This window comes from Hylaeus volcanicus, chromosome 6 (assembly GCF_026283585.1).
Source record: "Hylaeus volcanicus isolate JK05 chromosome 6, UHH_iyHylVolc1.0_haploid, whole genome shotgun sequence".
In the NCBI taxonomy this organism is placed as follows: domain Eukaryota; kingdom Metazoa; phylum Arthropoda; class Insecta; order Hymenoptera; family Colletidae; genus Hylaeus; species Hylaeus volcanicus.
Genome location: NC_071981.1, coordinates 20,696,514 through 20,715,434, shown reverse-complemented (window position 1 = coordinate 20,715,434; position 18,921 = coordinate 20,696,514). Strand labels below are relative to the sequence as shown.

The following is an 18,921-nucleotide window of genomic DNA, read 5'->3' as shown; positions in this document are numbered from 1 at the left end:
GTGCCAGGCAGTGTATGACCACCCTTTTCGACCACTCACCGAAGACACGATAAATACAGCGAGTAAAGCAACGCCCAGCCAAAAGTACCAGGCTTCCCAGAAATGTCGTGGCGGCCGTCTTTGCACCAGGAGGCAACACTGCGAATTGCAACAACAGTACAGGCAATACTTGTCTGGAGTGCAAGCATAAGGTTTTATCGTTTCACTGTCCCCCGTGCCGTTCCATAGATCCGAGCTGCACTCGTAATACAATCGTGCCATGTCGCGTTACGAGCATGATCCCTCTTTGCCTTGGTTTCAAACGATTCTATCAAATCCTCGGAGTTTATCGGCGCTAGCCGAATTTCATTCGAAGCCAACGAGGCAGCGAGACGACGCGCGGATCGATGAAGCCACCGCATCGAGTCACGAACGATCTAAAAAGATCTCGTTATTTTCAGAATGCATAGCGCCGCCGGCGCCGCTTAATTTACCGCTCCAGACACCTGTTCCCCTTACTTACCAGGCTGGTGACACGCGACCAACATGCAAAACGTGATTCTCAGCTCGCGCGATCCTTTATTTTTCGTGGAGCCTTTCGACGCGTTCGTGTGCTCGAGGACGACTGTTTTGACGCTCATTTGTCCGCACAACGTTATCACCGACTGGACAGGACAGGCTCGAAATAATCGATAGCACGAGCTTGGCATGTCCTTATTCACACGCGACTACCGATCGATGTACCAAATGACCGAGTTTCTGAGCCTTGGGAAAACAACTGGCGAATTTACTGTGAATTGATGCAGCTATTAAGTTGATGCGAAAGTTACGAGTTTAGCAGTTAGAGTAACGAAAATCGCTCTTCGATCGCTTTGAAGTCGCTTAACGAATTGATCGCAGGACTCGGAGTGAGCCACCAAGACAGATGATGTTATAGAAGCCGTAGATGGTGAAACAACGGCAGTAGGATCTATAGCGTGGAATTGATAAAAGTTAGGAGTTTGAGGCTTTCACGAAATGGTTCTTCATGGTTGATACTTCGATACTAACCGAGAAACTATCGTGTCCTTTGCTTAAGGTACTCCGACGTTTCGTCAACTTTACAGCTGATGACGAAAGGAGCGATGAAAGGAAGTCCATAATTCATGATTCAGAAGTTTATTACGAAATTCTTGTATGAAATACGTATTTGTACAATCTATTCTCCAGTCTGATTCAACATCGTGAACACAGTAAAAATTGTTACATTACGTTTGGTCAAGCGACGATTGGTAAGATGGACAGTAATCTTAATATTGATTCGCATCGTGAGGGGGTGGCGGTGGCGGTGGACCTCTCGGTGGGAATGGCGGTCGGAACTGTGGTGGCGGAGGCGGAGGTGGTGGCGGGCCTCCCTGCGACACTGGAGGAGGCGGTGGATGTCTCCAACCAGGCGGTGGTCGCGGTGGCGGCGGTTGAAATTGTCCAAATTGCGGTGGAGGTGCTCCGGTGGAAGAGGGCGGCGGAGGCGGTGGAAACTGACCTTGAGGTGGCCCACCAACACCCCAATGGGGCGGTGGTGCCATCATTCTGGGTGCCCCTTGCGCCTGTGACGTTGGAACGGGCATAGGTGGTAACGGAGGTGGCATACCAGGTGGTAGAGGAGGATGGGCTGCCATCGACATCGGTGGTAACGGAGGTGGAGGAATGCTGGATGGAGGGAAACCGCTCGATGGTGGAGGTGGAACAGGAGGCGGCGGAGGGTGACCCATCGGAGGTCCAGGTGTCGACGGTGGTGGTGGAGGTGGAACAACCATTCCGTGGTGCATCACGTGGTGTTGAGGATGATGAGAAGGCTGATGAGCTGGGTTTGAATTTGGCATCGGGGGCGGCGCCAATGGAGGAGCGTCGGCAAAGAGTTGATGAGGCCTGTCCGCTTGACTCAGTGGATTTTGAGCGGCTAGCAGTCTTTCGGCTGCACTGCCGTGCCTTTCTCCCTTAGCGTCGCGTTTAAAAGCGTACGATACGGAAATGGGTCTGTTGCATAGGTATTGTCCGTTCATCGCTTCTATACTCGCGTCGGATGCGTCGAATGAGGCGAAGTTTATGAATGCGAAACCCTTTGAGTTTCCTGTTTCAGGATCCCTCATTATCTGAAACATGAATATGTTATAAACAAATCCAATACAATATAATATCAATTTTACTTTTTGAATTTGTATTACTAATCGTCCAGATATATTACCTTTGGTGTTTGAAGTATCACCCCAAATGCACTGAAAGTGTCATACAATAGTTTTTCATCCACTTCTGGATCAAGATTTCCAATGAAAATGTTGGCTCCCACATCCAGGTTCTTTTGATGAGCGCTTGCTTTATTCACTCTTATTGGTTTTCCATACAATTTTATCATATTCATTATTTTAATGGCATAGTCTGCATCTTCTTCTCCCATAAATTCAACAAATCCATAACCTTGATGCATTTGAGTCACTCTGTCTTTAGGCATATGGACATTGACTGAAAAGTGTTATTAAGTATATTTTAGTCTCATATTTGAAATTAATCATTGAAATATATATGATATATAAATTACATACCCACAGGTCCCGATTGTACAAACAGTTCCCACATAAGGGATTCTGTGACTTTGTCATCCAAGCCACCGACATATATCGTAGCATCTGAAAAAATTGTAAATTACACTTCAATATCAAAAATTGATCAAGCGTCGATGCATATTTCTGAGTGTTAATTCAATGTTTATATACACATAACCTAACGTATTTTAATACTCCATACTTTACAAGAGAGTAACAGGTAGAAATAAATAAAGATTTCAGAACTTAACAATGCGTATTACATAGTATACACTTACCTTGATTGCGTTCAGCAATCGGGCCGGCTGCCATAATTAACACTCACCCTGCTGTCTTAGAGGTTATCAATTTTTACCGTACATGAGGAATCATAGCAACTGTAAATGCATCTCCGCCATTTTAGTTAACCTCAAGTTGTCGGCTGGATGAAACGCTAGATGGTATTCTTTAAACTTGATAATCGGTTATCAACAGTTATCAATTTACTGTGCATATATAATCATAACATTTTAAGATATGTATGTACATTGTTTAAATTAAATATTTAAAATTAATTTTAGTCCTAGTGGCGCCATCGGTGGATAAACGCCCAAGTTTGTAGTGAAAATAGTTCTCACGGTTTCTATAAGATGGCGCCATTGATATATTTCAATGAGTTATAGTTTATTTTTTATAAAAACGTAATTAATACGATTCATTGCTTTATAACGATACTTAATATGTCAAATTTATCGTTTTTATGAATATTTATTTAATGCAGCAATAATTATCGACCGCTAACACTGTTGGGTGTAATAAGTTTCAAATATAAGAAAACATATTCGTATTTATTTTAGTACATAATATTAACTCAAAATAAGATAGATTCCATAACATTCAATAATTCTTATAACTATGATTCTTTTAAATAAAAAAATTGCAATCAAATCTTATTTGTGATCCTTCAGATATGTTTATGTAGCACTGGCTCCTTGAGTTTCTTGAGTTGCTAAAATAATTGCATTGATAAATATTTCTGTATCTACTCAAAAAATGACTACAAATCATAATACCTTTGTAAGAATATTCCAAAGCAGTAGCTATAGTCCTCATGTCTCCTTCGATACTACGTGCCCAATTTTCTGCATCACCAATTTCTTTCAATGCACTCGAAAAAGATTCTACCACATTCAGCCAAGATTGTGTCTGTTTTGCAAAATTCGTTGCACTATGTTGCAATTGCTTTGCCTCTGCATCTAATTTCTTTTGATTTAGATATGCTTGGGCTACCCTACATTGGAAATATTTATTTTACGGAATCTTATACTTCACTGTGCATACAAAAAAAAGAAAAACACCTAATACTTACCCTACATTTAAATGGTCAACTAAAGCTTGCGTCAAATTACTCGCGGCTTGAACAGCTTCTCTTCGTTTTTGTTCTGTCAAAACATTACTTTAAGTACAATTTTCTATGATTCTAATTCATTTATTTGGGTACAAGGATCTTTCAATTACCTTGCCTCTCTTTTCTTGCTGCCTGTTTACTTTGATGCTCTTTTACAATCGTAGATAACATCTTCGTTAATAAATAAATACACCTCCTAACACTATTTGTAGGTTACATTCATAACACGTCGAAGATGTTCTTATTTACAAATTGATAATTAATCACACAAAGGGAGTCTATTTATTTCACGTACGATTTACATTTATTTCAAAATACATACAAATCCATTAACAATTATTTGTATTAAATGTTGCTTATCGATTTCAAAGATACATGTCAATCTGGTAATTTGATATCTATTTACTTCGAAGAATGAAACTCTTGTGAATACTGCTTAAAACGTCGTACCAATCATCAGTGTTCCAACAATATCTCAACAATTAAGATGTCCTTAAAATCTCAACCAATAAACAACGGTTAAATATGCTAGGACTCTGTGTTCTAATAATACATAATGTGTCATCTGTTCAACCAAGGATTGGACAAAATTGTACAAAAACAAGCGTTTGTATTGGCACACCACGCAGATACGATGCTCGCCAGTAGATGGCGGTGCATGCAAACTTTTTTCAGTCTATGTAGTATACGGAGTAACGAGTATGGCGACTAGTTCTCGTTGGTGTAAAGTTTACCTGTTGATAATCGAATCGGTTTTAGCTCGAAGAAAACTATAGAATTACTTCGACTCTGACGAGGCGAATTGCCTCCATCGAACTCCTCGTTTGACACGACATTCTATTCTAATGAGGTGGTTAACACTTTCATACAAAACAAGTGTAACCAAACGATGCACCAGAATCTCAAGAGTACGAAAATTAGGAAAGAAGTGCTGTCATTATTTATACATTTAGCATAAGTTGCTGGACGATGGTTTTCAACGTCGCAAATGTTTTGTAAAGGACTTGATGGTTAAGAATTCGCCAGTGTTTTCATTCACGTCCACTCAGATAAATAAAAATGTAATATAAATTCCTGTGTTTACCCGCGGTAATTGACACCCCCTGTTTTCTTTGGAAAAGAACATTTTAAAAATTTCATATGAGAGAATGGCAATTCGCATTACGTTAGAATGTGGGCACTCATCGATGTTACGTATGCGTACTACCCCTCAGGGTTATACTCATGATTGGGAATTATTTGTGCGGGGTGTTGAGAACGTTGACATACATCATTATGTTGAGAAAGGTAGATATACTCTTTGATCTAACTACTCTCTGTCTGTTTATTCTTAGGTGTGAGTTATATGTCATCTAATGTATCTTATTTTAAAATTCAGTGGTTTTTCAACTGCACGAAACTTTCACAAAACCAAAGAGGGTACTAAAAGAGCCACCATTCGAGATCAAAGAATCCGGTTATGCAGGTTTCGAGATTCCTATTCATATTTACTTAAAAAACAAGGATGAAGGAACCAAAAAGATTGAAATTTTATACGATCTTCACCTACAATCGAGTGGCCCTGCTATTACAAATCTGATACGACACACCGAAATAATTAACAACCCTTCAGATGAATTTAGAAGAAAATTATTGAAGGGTGGTGGTGTGAGTATATTTCATTTTACTTTCCATTGCTATTTTATGTTTCTATAGTCTATTCAACAAATTTTTATGCTAACAGGTTATCGTATCCAGTTCTGAAAGTTCAGCAGAGAAGAGTGAAAACAAGACACCAATTATGGTCGGTAAACCAAAGTTAAGCGGAAGCGAGACGAGAAAGCACAAAACCGTAGAATCGAAAACATCAAATTCTTTCGCTGAATTATTTGGAACTCCCCTGAAACCCACCAAGGTTTCTCAGGACCCCAAAAAGCCTGTGCAACCTGAAAAATCATCTGTTCCAAAACCGTTAGTTACCACAGAGAAGTCGGACAAGGTGGAGAAAACATCTAAACTGAAAGATAGCCCTCACAAAGAGAGTAAAAAGGAAAAGGTAGACGAGAAAAAGGACAAAAAGGTTAAAGATCAGTCTAAAGAAAAAAGTCGGAGTAAAGAGAAATCAAAACGGTCTTCTAGTCCGAGTAATAAAAGTCATTCGAGTCCTTCGAACAAGAGACCTCCGTCGCCAGTTTCATTAAAAAGACCAGCCAGTCCTTCGAGTCTACCTCCCGCGAAGAGACCAGCATCTCCAAAATCCAAGGAGAAGGAGGTGAAGAAAGTAGTCCCAGAGAAGGAGAAGGATAAAGGGAAAGAAAAGGATAAAACGAAAGACAACCCGAAGAGTGTCGCGGATTCTTCTAAGAGCGAAAAGAAAAAGGATAAGAAGAAGCACAAAGAGGACAGGGACAAGGAACGGAAAGACAAGTATAAAGAAGGAGAACGGTCCGCCGTTAAGGAGGTTCTAAAATTGAATGAAAAGAAGAATGACAAACCGGAAAAACCTGAAAAATCGGAGAAAGAGAAGAGTCAAGAGTATAAATCCGTGAAAGACGGAAGGAAATCGCCAAAGCTACCGAAGGAGGTGGAGAAACCAAAGGAGGAGAAATTATTGAAGGTAGAGAAACCAGAGAAGACTGAGAAATCCGACAAGGTGAAAGATGCGAAAAACGAGAAGGACAGGCAGAAGCACAAGCATAAAAAGAGGGAGAAGAAAGACAAACGGGACAGCAGCAAGGAAAGGGACAAGAAGGAGAAACGCGATAGGATAAAGTCGTCGACGGAGAAGCAGAACAACGTGCCTAACATGCCAGTGGCTAACCCTCTCTCGACTTTGCTGGCTGAAATGCCTAAAAGGGATAGCAGCGATTCGGCGCCATCCGTCGACGATGATTCTTTCTCCGAACCGAAATTACCACCAATCGTTAAAAAGGAGGTGGAGAACCTGACGGTTTCCACACCTCCCACCGAGATGACGAAGCCACTCTCGCCTGACATGCCAGCGGACATGAAGAAGGAAAAGGTGGACAGGAACAAGAGGGAAAAACCAAAAGGTAACAAAGCGGAGGAAAAGGAAATCCGTAAGAGGAAACGGAGGAGCGAGAGCAAGGGCGATGATGAACACGTGGTGAAAAGAGAGAAGGACCGAGGTCATTCCACGTCGCCACCTCTGGAGCCAGTTTCGTCCAGCCAGTCGCCTGTCGCGGTGGATCAGGAAATGGTTCACAACGCGAAAGACAAGGAGGACCGTACCGCCACCGAGCAAATCGTCGAGAAAAGTGTGGAGGCCGAGGCGGAGCAAGTAGCGCCTGATTCAACGAACAGTACTTTGGTCGAGTCGGACATGGGAGAGCCGCCAGTGTTTTCAGAGGATTATGTGTCCCAATTGAAAGACTTGCAACAAAAGATAATGACCTTGCAGGATAACCAAGAGCTGCAGAGAGTCGTTCAGGTGATCGCGGAGACCGGTCAGTACGAGATCACGAAGAAGACGTTTGACTTTGACCTGTGCGCTCTGGATCGTAGAACAGTGCAGCGCCTTCAGCAGTTCTTTGCGTCGTGACCGTCTGTAGCTTAAAGTATATGCAATCTTCATTTTACATATTATTCTATGTATAAGTCACTAAGTTATTTGAGCTTACAAGAGATTCTTCCACGAGAATATAAAGTAATATATAAGACCCCAGAAGAATGTTGCACATAAAAAAAAAAAAAACAAAATACCTCCTCGACGAAGCGAGGAGATATCGTTTCTTTAATCTGGGTGTAACGCTTGAAATTCATCGTATTTTTCGTTTTAATTTAACCGATCGCGGACTGGTATACGTAAAAAAAAAAAAATTAACGAGAAAACGAAACACGACGTTATTGTTGCTTTATTTTATTTTTTTTTTCAACTCCAGGCTTCGTCTTTGTCGCGAGATAAGCTTATTTTCTTACATTTTTACACGTTTTCAGCACTTGTTACTTTCTACATTATTTTTTTTTTGTACATAGGTGATATACATATAATCTGTATAAAGAACAGATCGGGAATTGTACATTTGCATCATCGTGTAACATAGAGGTTTCTTTTTATCGTTCCTCTGGGGGAACGTTCTCGAAATGATCTGCAGTGCATTTATTCACGTTACGTAGACACGAGTGTATTTTGAGTTGTTTTTTTTTTTTCGCTCGATTTTGTATATTATAAATATTGAAATCGTTAGGTTTACATCGTACGGTGTAATCGGGGTCGTTTGGAAAAGAAATTCTCTGCATCGTCATTGCCTTGTAACATAGATATATTCTTGATATCTCGCGTAGAATTTAACGTGCGAAGGTTCATTCTCACGAACCAAGGACACCTTGTATTTATTGATATTTTCATACGCGATCGTATTAACGTAAGAACGATCGGGGCGATCATTCGATGATTTTACATTCGTCAGTGAATGTCGACGTGTCTTTGTTTTTTTTTTTTTTGCGTTTGTATTTATACCCACGTTACATTGGAAACGAAGCGGGATTTGCTCCGAGTCTTTGCTGAAATAATTTATCGCGTCGTGTAGCACGCATTTGATGACGGCGTTTCTTATTTATCTTTATGTAAAGTATTTACTAAGTATTAGGCTGAGGTGTAAGTTTGACAGGGGTAAAGAAAATAAACGCGAAAATTAGCGAAAATACTTGGGAATGTGAGCGAATATGGCCGTCGTGAAAAAATTCCTTTTTTTTCTTTCAACGTTTTCATACGAATTTGCATTCGTAATTTAAAAAAAAGAAGTTTTGAGTTGAAAATTCATTCGACCATTTTATCAGTAAAACCGTAACGAAAAGTTGTTTGACTGTAGTACGAACAACGGATATTATTATCTGTATAAAAATATAAATGCTTTATTCAAGGATTGTATTAAACGAAACATAATAATAATAATAATATGCAACTTATATCAAATGTATGATTTGTATGACACTGTATTAATATTAGTATGATGGGTTTCGAAAGTACATATCAGTGAATTAGTATACAATTTAAATATATAATCTGTATAGTATAATCTTTTACCGCCTGTTAATGCATTATTAATTAATTAGACTAGTAATTCACTGCCACGCGTTATGTTCAATACGGGTGTTAGGCAATAGCGAAACCATTATACTTATCATAATTCAACGTTATATTAGAATCATAGATTTAGCATAAGTTGTACGTTATTATTATGTTTCGTTTATCCTCAAATATAAAATTGTTATTTTTAGATGGATAATAATATCCCTTTTTTAATTAAATCTTCCATACTGGTGATGAAAACATAAATAGAGCTTAAAGTTTGTAATAAGGACAGGATGTCGCGTGTCGTGTTTGTATTATACTTTCCAAGGTGTTTCGTCAAATTGTATATTAACGTAAAAAAACGTCGAAAGGAAATCATTTCTCGATCGTAGCTATATTCGCAAATATTCCAGATACTATTATGTTCGTTTTCGAGCTGTTAGCTATGGACGCCGTGCCTTTCAAGGGAAATTATGCCGCAAATGTTTTATTCGAGGCACGTCTCCGTTTTACTCCCGCATGACCAAGCGTTGATATCACTCGAGCGGCGGTTGTATCAATATTACGTTCACGATGTTGTTGTACAAGAACTAGTCGCGATAACGATCTTATTACATTCACGCTTATCCCCTCGTGAACGTGGGAATTTTCGGTTTTCTATCTTGAACAAAAAAAAAAAAAAAGAAAAATTGTCAGAGACGAAATTTCTGTTTAAATCCTTAGAAATTCATTGCCAAACGGGCTTAGTAGATCATTTAAACGGTGTCACAGTGTCAAACGTATGGCGATCGCCACATCTGTTCGACAAGCGAAGAAACCAGAGCGTTAAGAACAAAAACCTCGTGAACATTCTGGGGCACTTAATATTTATTTAAAAAAGAAAAAAAAAAATAGGTGAACGACCATTCGTTCCACGAATTAGTTGCACGTACTCGCGTCATGTACCGTTGTATCGCGCGAAACGAAACAAGCGACGCCCGGTCCCTCCTGTGCTAATGTATTTTTGAAAACCGTCGCGCACGGCACTTTTTTACTGATGCATTTTGTCCGTTTAAACGTCGCGATCGCGAAATCCCCGCGAAACGGTCATGACGTTGCGTGCAATCGATACACACCAAATAGTCTAATGTTTTTTGATAACTTTGTCTAGGTAACGAAGATTGTACAATTAGATAAACAAAAAATATCATGGTAGTCTTGTATAGTTTTGCAGCGCGTTATTTATTAAATTAGGAAAACCGCACGCGCGCCGAGTGTCGATCAAATATACGTGTGTCGGGACTCCGTTACGAGTGCTCGAGTTCTCGACGATCGTGGACGACATTAATCGTTTGTTTCGTTGATGTTGCGAAAGTAAGACGCGTCGAGAGCTTGAACATCTTTCTGCGTTTTCGTCCGACGACACGTACCATTGAGGCTTTACAGAAAATTTGTCTGGCCTACCGTGCCAAAGTATTCCCGAATTTTCTCGTTTGAACAAAAATTCCTCGTGATATGTCGCGACAACGCTATTCTAGCGACGGGAATTCGATAACAGCGATTTTCTAACATGTCATTTGCATTGTTGTGTCCGTTGTTTTTTTCATTGTTAACAGTTTTTGGTATACGTATATTAATATATATATTATATCACATTGTCAACCGATCGAGGAGATCCTCTTTCAACTATAAACATATACAATAAGCATTTTTACACAGATGAGAGACAATTTTGAGATCGGATTGTGTCCCTAGTCTTTAGTCCTTTTCGAACTTTAATACAATTTCTATAAAATTCTCTACTTGTATTTAAGAAAACCAGTAACTGTTATTCTTAAATGCATCATTATTTTTACTTTATAGTTTCTAATAACTTCGACGAAATTAGATTCAATTCATTTTTATTTAACAATTCCACGCAATTATAATCAATCACTGAATATTTTTATAATCATCAAGAGGTAATGTGCAATATCAAGAAACTTCGTACTTGTGTGGTTCCACAGAGACATGGCGAGTATTGTTTAAATATGACTTATTATCAATGCCTATATTCAAGTTCACGAAACGTGTACGGCTGACAAAGTGATAACATACTATATATACATACATGTATATGTAAACGATGTGTGATGTTCGTTTATTGGATGTGTGTGCTATTTTGTCTCCATTGTATTTGTAGATATTCATATTTTTACAAACGACAGGATTGTATATTTGTTTGTTTGTTTGTTGCATGTTTGAGTTTCAATTGATTTTATGTTGGTGTGCCGTGCGTGTTTATAGATAGGTGCACATTCATCAAAATTATTCATACGAACGCCCGGGGGGAAGGGAGGGGGGGGGGGATGGCACACTCGACGTTTAGGGTAAAACGTTGTATAATAAATATGCACAATTGCGCGAAACGAGATTTCCCGATGAATTATATCAGTTGTAAATAGTAGATAAGGAAACCGTGAACGGTGAACGTGTATAGATTACATAATTATTCATGATTTTTTCGAGGATATAGTACAAGAAGGTACTGCTGAATTTATATGCCATTCGGTGTACATTTATACATTCGGTGTACATTTAATAAGTACCTTGGTGACTAAATAAACATCTTATATAACTGTGCCTCTAAAAGTATATCACGACAGTATCTGAATCAGAAACCGGTAGATGTAGCGTGCGATTCCAGTCTCGCTGGAAATCGCATTTATCCGTACGTATTTCGCGTTTTCACGTGACCAGCGAATACCTACCTCCCATCATCGACGAATTTTTTATCCAAGGTTTCGCGTCCAGGACAAAGGGTGAAATTATTAGGTCGTCTCGTTGGTTCGTGGCACAAATTTCGTTCAAATTAAACAAAAAAACTTGGCATGTGAAAATATAGGAAGATGTATCAGGATCTATATACTGGGTGGGTGTAAAAAGTATTCGTATACCGATCAATTTCCAAACATTTACAAATACTTATTGCTTCTATACTTTTATCCACTTTTCGCATTATTTTGTTAATTTTACAAATTATATTAACCAGTAAATGTTGTTTGGACTATATCTATGTTATAGACTTCCGAGAATATGTAAAATATCATTCATTACGAAAGAAGAAGTTAGGAAACTACAATTTCATACAAAAGTTTTTTGGGAAATTGATCGGTGTACGAATACATGTTATACACTATTTAGAAATTAAACATATTTTCATTTGAATCTCAATTCATCGTCTGAATCCGAACAAATATTAATTTGCATAAAAATGTCCAGTCTAGTGATTACATTTCTCCATTTCTTCGACACTCGAAGGTATGCTTTGCGTGATAAATTGAAACAATAAGTGACACGAACTTATAGGATGACGTAGTACGAACGTGATGAAACAAAGAGCGCGTTTAATTAGTAACGCATACCACATTGCAGCAGTTTATTGGGTCTCGTGTAATAATATTTGGTACAACGGTGTAACAGAGTAAAATTTCATACGATCTCCGCGATACATTGACCAACTTCGTCGCGGTAACGTAGCATAATTTAGATAAATAACATCCAGTCCCCGACGTGACCTCAGCCCCTAGCGCCTTTCGCCGCTCGCGCGGCTTCCGGTCGAGTCCTCGAGGTCCCTTCTGCGAAACGATCGTAGTTCCATCCCCACGCGTGACAATGCGATCGTTATACGAAGCATAGAACGGCGAAAAATCGTTTAGTATCCTGCCAACTCGGCGAACGTGGAGTCCATCTCGTCGGCGAGCGACTTGTATCTGTCCTTGTTGATGCCCAGCTCGTCTGGAAAAGTTCAGAAATGCTTTCAGTTCGCGGGACTTGCCTCCTAACGCTTTATCGCGGCTCCTTCGGGTCTAATCAATACGGACCTACGGTGTTTTCTACTCGATTTTTATGCGCCTGACCGGTAAACGATTTCGACGTACTCGCGACAGAGAATTTTAAGTCTCTAATCGCGATTTATATGGAGATACGTTTAATTATCTGACAAGTTGGACAGAGGAAGTTACATGAATTTTAACATTCAAAGAAAATATGAAGTTTCGTGGAAACGTAGCGCGAGTGATGCTACAATTTTGCAAAATTTCACATTTTTAACATTTCTTCAATTGTCCAGTCGTATCGATCGTTGCATCGATTAGCAATTTTAAATAGGAAATAAAATTTGTTCTCCAAAGAGAACGATCCGAAAATGGCAGACGGTCGGACGGTTGCGAAGCACAAAGTTCTCTCATTTAACGGACAAGCGCAGACGACTACACGTTTTAATGAACCAAGTCACTGCGAAACGCGTCAAATTCATCGTTTTCCTATTTCGGCTATGGGAAGAACGGGTTAACCCTACTTGCAAAAATAGTTCACGCCGAAGTGATCGGTGCTGGTGCAACAGCATTCGTCCTAAGAAAAAAAAATCTCCATACTAGTTCGATACAGACGTCGTACAACGTGGTGTATAATCGGTGTGTTTGTACGATACAAAATTGTGCACAAAAAGCATCGTGTCGCACATATGCACGCGTGCGAAAGCAAACGTTAAAATGGTAGCTTTTAATGCATTTCATTTCTACGGAAGAAAACTACATTTTCGTTCACTGTTGCGTCTACGGAGCAGACAATTTGTTTTGTTCCGACTGTGAATCGTTCTCAATGTTCAATGTAATTTTCTTCGTTTGGTTAATCACTTTGCTCGAAGCATGCAAGAATCGTGAGGTGTGGTATACCTTTGCACGAGTGTAAGGCAAACAGTTTTGCGAGGGGATGGCAAATGTACCTGACGTACGACGGCCCACATAAACGTGCGAAGCTTATTTTTTTTTTGTATTTCTTTTTTTTTTTTTTTGTTTTTCGTATAATATCTTTTCTCTTAAATTCTGTTAAGCAGCCGTGTGTACTCGTGTGTTCGATGTACGCGTATATTAATGGACAATGCTCAATGTAAACGAAAAAATATACTAAGAGCTCCGTTCTCGCAAAAATAAAGCAAAGCGATCCCAAATGGGACGGCACGAACAACGATTGTAACAATGGCGTGAGCATAACGATAAAAGAATCGGGGGAGAATTCGGTGATCGGTGAAAACTGTGAAAAGTTACGTTGCGTGTTCGCCAAATTCTATAACAGCAGTAACAGTACGAGAAAAAGCGATAGAAACATATAACAATGCGTTTTCGTTGTAAAAAGATGTTTGTTAAAGTGGACAAAAAGAAAATAAAAAAAAAGAAAAACACGCCCAACTTTGGAAGCTATGTCGCAGCGAAAAAAGGGGAAAAAACGTAGCTAAAAGCGGTAAAGTTTCTTCGATGAACACAGAAGACAACGAAAACAAGAAAACTTCTGAGCGTAAGGGACAAATGTGAAAGTTTTCGGGCGAGTATGAGTGATCTTTTCATTTCGTTTCATTTTTTGTTTTTTTTTGTTTCGGTTTTTTTTTTTTTTTTTTTTTAGTAGCCAGAAAGCTCAGCAAATGTCTTGTCCAATTCTTCGCAAATCGTTTTGCGTTTCTCCTTCTGCTGGTGCAATACGTCTGCAAAGAAAATCAGTTGTGTTGCACGATGATGTGTCATTATCACGGAAATTTATAACGAACACTACCCTTCGCAATCTCTGTAACTATAGAATAATTGTTACTAGTAAAAATGAATACTGTTTCGTAAATGAATCTCTCATATCCCGACTCCCACGGACGAGCGTAACGTTAAATTAGATAATTATTTTCGATTGTTGGTAATTATTAATGTAAATCAAAAGTTTTCTTTGATTTTTCTTTGATATTCCATTTCGTAGCCTTTTAGATCACCGCGTGCTTGTTCAAAGTACTAGAATATAATTTATATTGAAGCGAAGAAGGACCAAACGAATTTACCGTTTCGAATAAATTAAAAAGAAATCAGGTTTCATAATTTTTAAGAATTTTGAAAACGACCAACATGGTTTGCTACTTTTAGTATTAACTACAACTGTATTTCTGATTCTATCAATTTAGAGAAATCATGGAGAACATGGTGACGCTGATAGCGAATGTGAGAAATATAAAGAAAAATTGGAATACTTTTGATTCGTTGTAATATTTTTTGTTAGAACATTTTAGACTTTGCTCAACGTTGGCAGTTCGACCACGAAACTTTGATTCCATCTCCGTAGAGGTGTCGTTGTCATTTTGCCAAATTACGTCACGGTTATCTGAGCTCAGAGCAAAACAGTCTAACAACGCATTTCGCAATCGTAGCATTTATACGAAAATCTAAATCCATCGCCTGGTCTTGGAAATTTGAGGCATACGAGCACAAATGCTTCGCGTAACATTAGAGGAAAACATTCGAGCCCACCTTCGAGCCTGTCGACCTCCTTTTGCAGTTTCTTGACAGTCTTCTCGGCGAACTCGGCACGAGCCTCCGCTTCCTTTAGTTTCACCGTCAAAGTTTTGAGTTGTCGCTTGAATTCTTCGACTCTTTGGTTAGCCTGAAACCACCCAATTATGAGTAAAGTAATTTGTATTCGTTTCGTTGACTTTATTATTTTACGAAATTAAATTAAAAATTCTGTATCTTGGTAAATCTTAGAAATGGTTACAATATTTTTAATAAAATGCTTATATAAATGTTTTCTACCCTTCTTTTGGTCATGTTCGAATGTACAGAAGATATTGACACGGCCACTTTGCCAGTCCTTTACAGTGAAATATAAATTAATTGAAAAACTAATTAACTTTCATGTAATCAAATAAAAAGAAATTCAAATTTCCCGCGTGAAATTGGTGCCGCCATCTAGCGGCGAACAACTGAACTATTTTCGGAGTATGATCAGCGCCTCTATCAGGAAAACGCTCAAGTTTGTCCTCGAATAGTTCCCCTGTCAATAGTAGATGGAGCCATTTGTTTTTTTTAATTGAAAAATTAAGAGTTCAGGGCTCAAAAATGATTCTCATTCATATTTTAATATTGCAATGAATGTTCACATGTTTGTTTTTACATATATCAACAACAAAAAACTACAAATACCTCTGTCGCCCTCTACCGGGAAAACGCCCAAGTTTGTTGCCGATTAGTTTGGCTTGTTCACTGCTAGATGGCGATACAAGTATTCCTACAATTTTTTTTTCGTTATATCCGAAAACAAATAGGTGAACAACCATTGTAATATTAAAATACGAATGAGAATCATTTTTCAGTCCTAAACTCTTAATTTTGTAATTAAAAAAAACAAACGGCTCTCTGTTTAGTCGAGGCGAATACGGAAACGAAGAACTCACCTTTTCCTCAGAAACCTCGAGAGACTTCAAGCTGTTACCGACAACCTTCAACTCCTCCTCCAACTCCATGATCTTGCTGCAAAATCGAAAAATGTTTCCTACTCCGATTGCGTTCCTTAGGTTTGAATCACCGTAGGAAAAGAAAACACTTACGCTTCACCGGACTTGACTCGATCCTCGGCGACTTCCAGCTCGTCTTCAACGAAGGCCAGCTTTCGCGATACCTCGTCAGATTTTCCATCGGCGTCCTCAGCGAGGAGACGCGCCTCCTTCAACTGGTTCGTCAGCTGATCCATCCTCTCTTCATCCTGTTGCGCGCGGTTTTCCAATACTTTGCACATACTGGAATTAACGCGAGTTTAGGATCGACTATCGAGCGTATTCCTCGTACAAAAATTAATTGTTTTCATTTGTTTCATCAGATAAATACCGGCTGGACTCGTCAGCGGCCTGGGACGCTTCGGCCAACTTGGCAGTGGCGGTGTTGAGTCGCTCTTCGGAGCGTTCCAAGTCCTCTTCAATCAGCTGGACTTTGCGATTCAGAGCAGCGACCTCGGATTCAGCCTGAAACGCATCAACGTGACTCACCGAACCCTTGTTTCTTTAAATGGGGGAAAAAGCGAAAGACAAGGGAGAAACCAGACGATTTCGCAAAGCTTCGCTGGACTGAGTCATCGATCTTAAAAGAGGAGAGTGCCAGGTTCGATGACAAGACTAAAATAAAACGTCCCCGCGTGAAACTTGGAGTTGGACTCGTTCCAAGACAAACTGGAGCAACCGCAGCTGGAGTCGAACGTTTGATCGCTCGAGGGAACATTACGAATGACACTCACGTTGGTAAGAGCTTTCTCTTTCTCTTCCAGGTCCTTGTTGGCCTGTTCCAGGTTCCGTTTGTTGGTATCAAGGTCAGATTCCACCTGGGTGAGCTTCTTCTGCAGGTCGCTGACCTCCTCGTTGACCTTGTCCGCGCGCATATTCGCCTCCTTCGCCTGACCCTCGCAGGTGTCGGCTTTGTCCATCGCGTTGTCCTTCTCAAGCTTCATCGCTTGCATCTTCTTCTTGATCGCGTCCATGGTGGCGACCTTTTGCTTTTGCCGGCTTCCTTCGAGAAACTATCGAGTTCGCTGAAATTGCCCACATTCATTTTATTTCAGATTATCAATTAACCTTCCCGATTGGTCCTTCGAACTTGTGTTGGAAATTGGGGATGACGCGGACCTTTGCTCGAACCGACAAGCAATCTTTCGGGGGTCGACAGTAAAATTGGTCGATTGATCGTGATTGGCGAATAAATAATTTGTGTCTTTACTCGTCGAGAGTATCACCGTCAATGTTTGGTATGTGAATTTCAACGTGAATCAAGGGTTCATCGTATGAACTTTAACAGAAACTTTGGAAACACTTGAAGTTGTATCGTCTGTGAGACTCTGAGTGTTCATGAATTTATTTATACCAAACTGCGGAGTGATTCTTACTTGTTCGTAAGAAAGTAGCTACTGGACCAAATATTCCAGAGAATGCTCAAGCTCTAGATTTAGTTCTGAAGGATGGATAACCAGTCGTACACTTCTAAAAGGGTTTCTCTCTGAGGATCTCTAGAAACTAAATAGTTGGATAGAAATTTTTAAAACTTTTGGTTGAGACATAATCTTGCATAGACAAAGATAAACAAATTTCCATTCACTCGCTTGATTTTTAAAAAGTTCTCTCGAAAATTTTAGGTTGTCCAGAAAGTTCGTGGCAATTTTTAAGAAATATTCAAAGACACGTTTGAATTTCGATATACATTTATTGAATTATATATGTACCATTTTGTTCCACAATTTTTCCACCTTCTAAGGGATATCCACATGTTAGTTGTTTTCAACCATTCCGATATATTCAGACCTGTACCGCCTACTACATAGAAATCGGCATGGACTTTCCAGACAACCCAATACTTCTTTCTCTTCCAAATTGATCGTCAAGGTTTCTCACGTCTCGCCCTTGACATAACATCTCTGAGACAGTATCGTAACATACTAAAAATTAAAAAATTTTCATTCATCCATTTGATTTAAAAAAATTCCTCCCTGACTTCTGTCTTCCTTAATTTCGACATCGAGGTCCTCCATATTTTACTGTTGACGAGATCTCACGGATCCACCAACGATTCAGGTTGACCGTAGTTCGAGAAGCACCGCGGCTTTCGATCCCTCGACACGATGTGCTCCGTCTGACATTCGAGATCTCCGATTTTAACCCTGAAAATAGAGGAGCGGTCGGATAAAGCGCGGGCGTAGCGGCAAGGCTCGCATATTTCGACGATCCCCGCAAAGTTTTGCGAGTCATAATCGGCCGGATGATACCGTCCAGCCTCCGTGCCGCGAAGAGGAGAGAGCACGGTCGGCGAGTCTACGGAAATAGCATCCATAGGCAGGCTCTATAAATATGCGCGGAACGACGAAGAAGAGAGGACGGCGGACCAGCGTTTGCTGAGGCCGCGAGGCGAGGAGGCCAAAAAGCACGAGCGTGTAACCCAGAAGAACGGGCTTTACTTGGCCGCCACCGACGACCGACATTCGATCTAACTGCCGCGTATTAATAGCATTTACGAAATCATCGGCCGGCACCTCGCGGTTACATCCTGCGAATACAGCGAGTCCTCGGCTTGTACGCGGTTAACACTAAAATTGATGAGATTAACGCACATCTATCGTATAGCTGTACCTTTGTAATCAGAAGGGAGGAGCATGAAAAT

At 39.8% G+C, this 18,921-nt stretch overlaps 4 protein-coding genes across 5 annotated transcripts in view; 1 reads left to right on the top strand and 3 right to left on the bottom strand.

Moving 5' to 3' along the window:
* Positions 1 to 1,111: 1,111 nt before the first annotated feature.
* On the bottom strand, positions 1,112 to 3,050 carry LOC128877979 (splicing factor 3B subunit 4). Its single transcript, XM_054125708.1, has 4 exons — positions 2,837 to 3,050; positions 2,559 to 2,642; positions 2,204 to 2,478; positions 1,112 to 2,111 (listed from the first exon to the last, which is right to left on the bottom strand). The coding sequence occupies exons 1-4, from the start codon at positions 2,868 to 2,870 to the stop codon at positions 1,269 to 1,271; spliced, it is 1,236 nt and encodes a 411-aa protein (XP_053981683.1). The 5' UTR covers positions 2,871 to 3,050; the 3' UTR covers positions 1,112 to 1,268.
* Positions 3,051 to 3,366: 316 nt separating this feature from the next.
* On the bottom strand, positions 3,367 to 4,537 carry LOC128878772 (biogenesis of lysosome-related organelles complex 1 subunit 1). Its single transcript, XM_054127267.1, has 4 exons — positions 4,056 to 4,537; positions 3,907 to 3,979; positions 3,611 to 3,828; positions 3,367 to 3,546 (listed from the first exon to the last, which is right to left on the bottom strand). The coding sequence occupies exons 1-4, from the start codon at positions 4,114 to 4,116 to the stop codon at positions 3,512 to 3,514; spliced, it is 387 nt and encodes a 128-aa protein (XP_053983242.1). The 5' UTR covers positions 4,117 to 4,537; the 3' UTR covers positions 3,367 to 3,511.
* A 119-nt stretch (positions 4,538 to 4,656) lies between these two features.
* LOC128878769 (protein AF-9) lies at positions 4,657 to 9,164 on the top strand. The gene is made up of 3 exons (XM_054127263.1): positions 4,657 to 5,232; positions 5,324 to 5,592; positions 5,669 to 9,164. The coding sequence occupies exons 1-3, from the start codon at positions 5,094 to 5,096 to the stop codon at positions 7,484 to 7,486; spliced, it is 2,226 nt and encodes a 741-aa protein (XP_053983238.1). The 5' UTR covers positions 4,657 to 5,093; the 3' UTR covers positions 7,487 to 9,164.
* Positions 9,165 to 12,323: 3,159 nt separating this feature from the next.
* LOC128878771 (tropomyosin-1) overlaps positions 12,324 to 18,921 on the bottom strand; it is a 9,447-nt gene continuing 2,849 nt past the window's right edge. The window contains exons 2-8 of one of the 2 annotated variants that reach the window (XR_008457478.1): positions 17,015 to 17,305; positions 16,612 to 16,745; positions 16,335 to 16,523; positions 16,182 to 16,257; positions 15,259 to 15,391; positions 13,654 to 14,456; positions 12,324 to 12,715 (exon numbers count right to left, since the gene is read on the bottom strand). Coding sequence is in view for 1 of the 2 variants with exons in the window: in XM_054127266.1 (XP_053983241.1) it covers positions 12,633 to 12,715; positions 15,259 to 15,391; positions 16,182 to 16,257; positions 16,335 to 16,523; positions 16,612 to 16,745; positions 17,015 to 17,254 (855 nt within the window). In the remaining variant the exon portion in view is untranslated. The remainder of the gene's footprint in view (positions 12,716 to 13,653; positions 14,457 to 15,258; positions 15,392 to 16,181; positions 16,258 to 16,334; positions 16,524 to 16,611; positions 16,746 to 17,014; positions 17,306 to 18,921) is intronic. The other variant, XM_054127266.1, reaches the window with a different exon arrangement.

What these genes read in the sequence shown, in the direction of transcription:
- LOC128877979 (XM_054125708.1), bottom strand. Translation starts at nt 2,870, where the DNA reads ATGGCAGCCGGCCCGATTGCTGAACGCAATCAAG. An exon ending in GATTGCTGAACGCAATCAAG is followed by an intron (nt 2,643 to 2,836) that starts GTAAGTGTATAC and finishes CAATTTTTTCAG; the next exon opens with ATGCTACGATATATGTCGGT. An exon ending in TGTACAATCGGGACCTGTGG is followed by an intron (nt 2,479 to 2,558) that starts GTATGTAATTTA and finishes AACACTTTTCAG; the next exon opens with TCAATGTCCATATGCCTAAA.
- LOC128878772 (XM_054127267.1), bottom strand. Translation starts at nt 4,116, where the DNA reads ATGTTATCTACGATTGTAAAAGAGCATCAAAGTAAACAGGCAGCAAGA. An exon ending in GTTGACCATTTAAATGTAGG is followed by an intron (nt 3,829 to 3,906) that starts GTAAGTATTAGG and finishes TTTCCAATGTAG; the next exon opens with GGTAGCCCAAGCATATCTAA. An exon ending in TTTGGAATATTCTTACAAAG is followed by an intron (nt 3,547 to 3,610) that starts GTATTATGATTT and finishes CAATTATTTTAG; the next exon opens with CAACTCAAGAAACTCAAGGA.
- LOC128878769 (XM_054127263.1), top strand. Translation starts at nt 5,094, where the DNA reads ATGGCAATTCGCATTACGTTAGAATGTGGGCACTCATCGATGTTACGT. An exon ending in ACATCATTATGTTGAGAAAG is followed by an intron (nt 5,233 to 5,323) that starts GTAGATATACTC and finishes TTTAAAATTCAG; the next exon opens with TGGTTTTTCAACTGCACGAA. An exon ending in AATTATTGAAGGGTGGTGGT is followed by an intron (nt 5,593 to 5,668) that starts GTGAGTATATTT and finishes TTATGCTAACAG; the next exon opens with GTTATCGTATCCAGTTCTGA.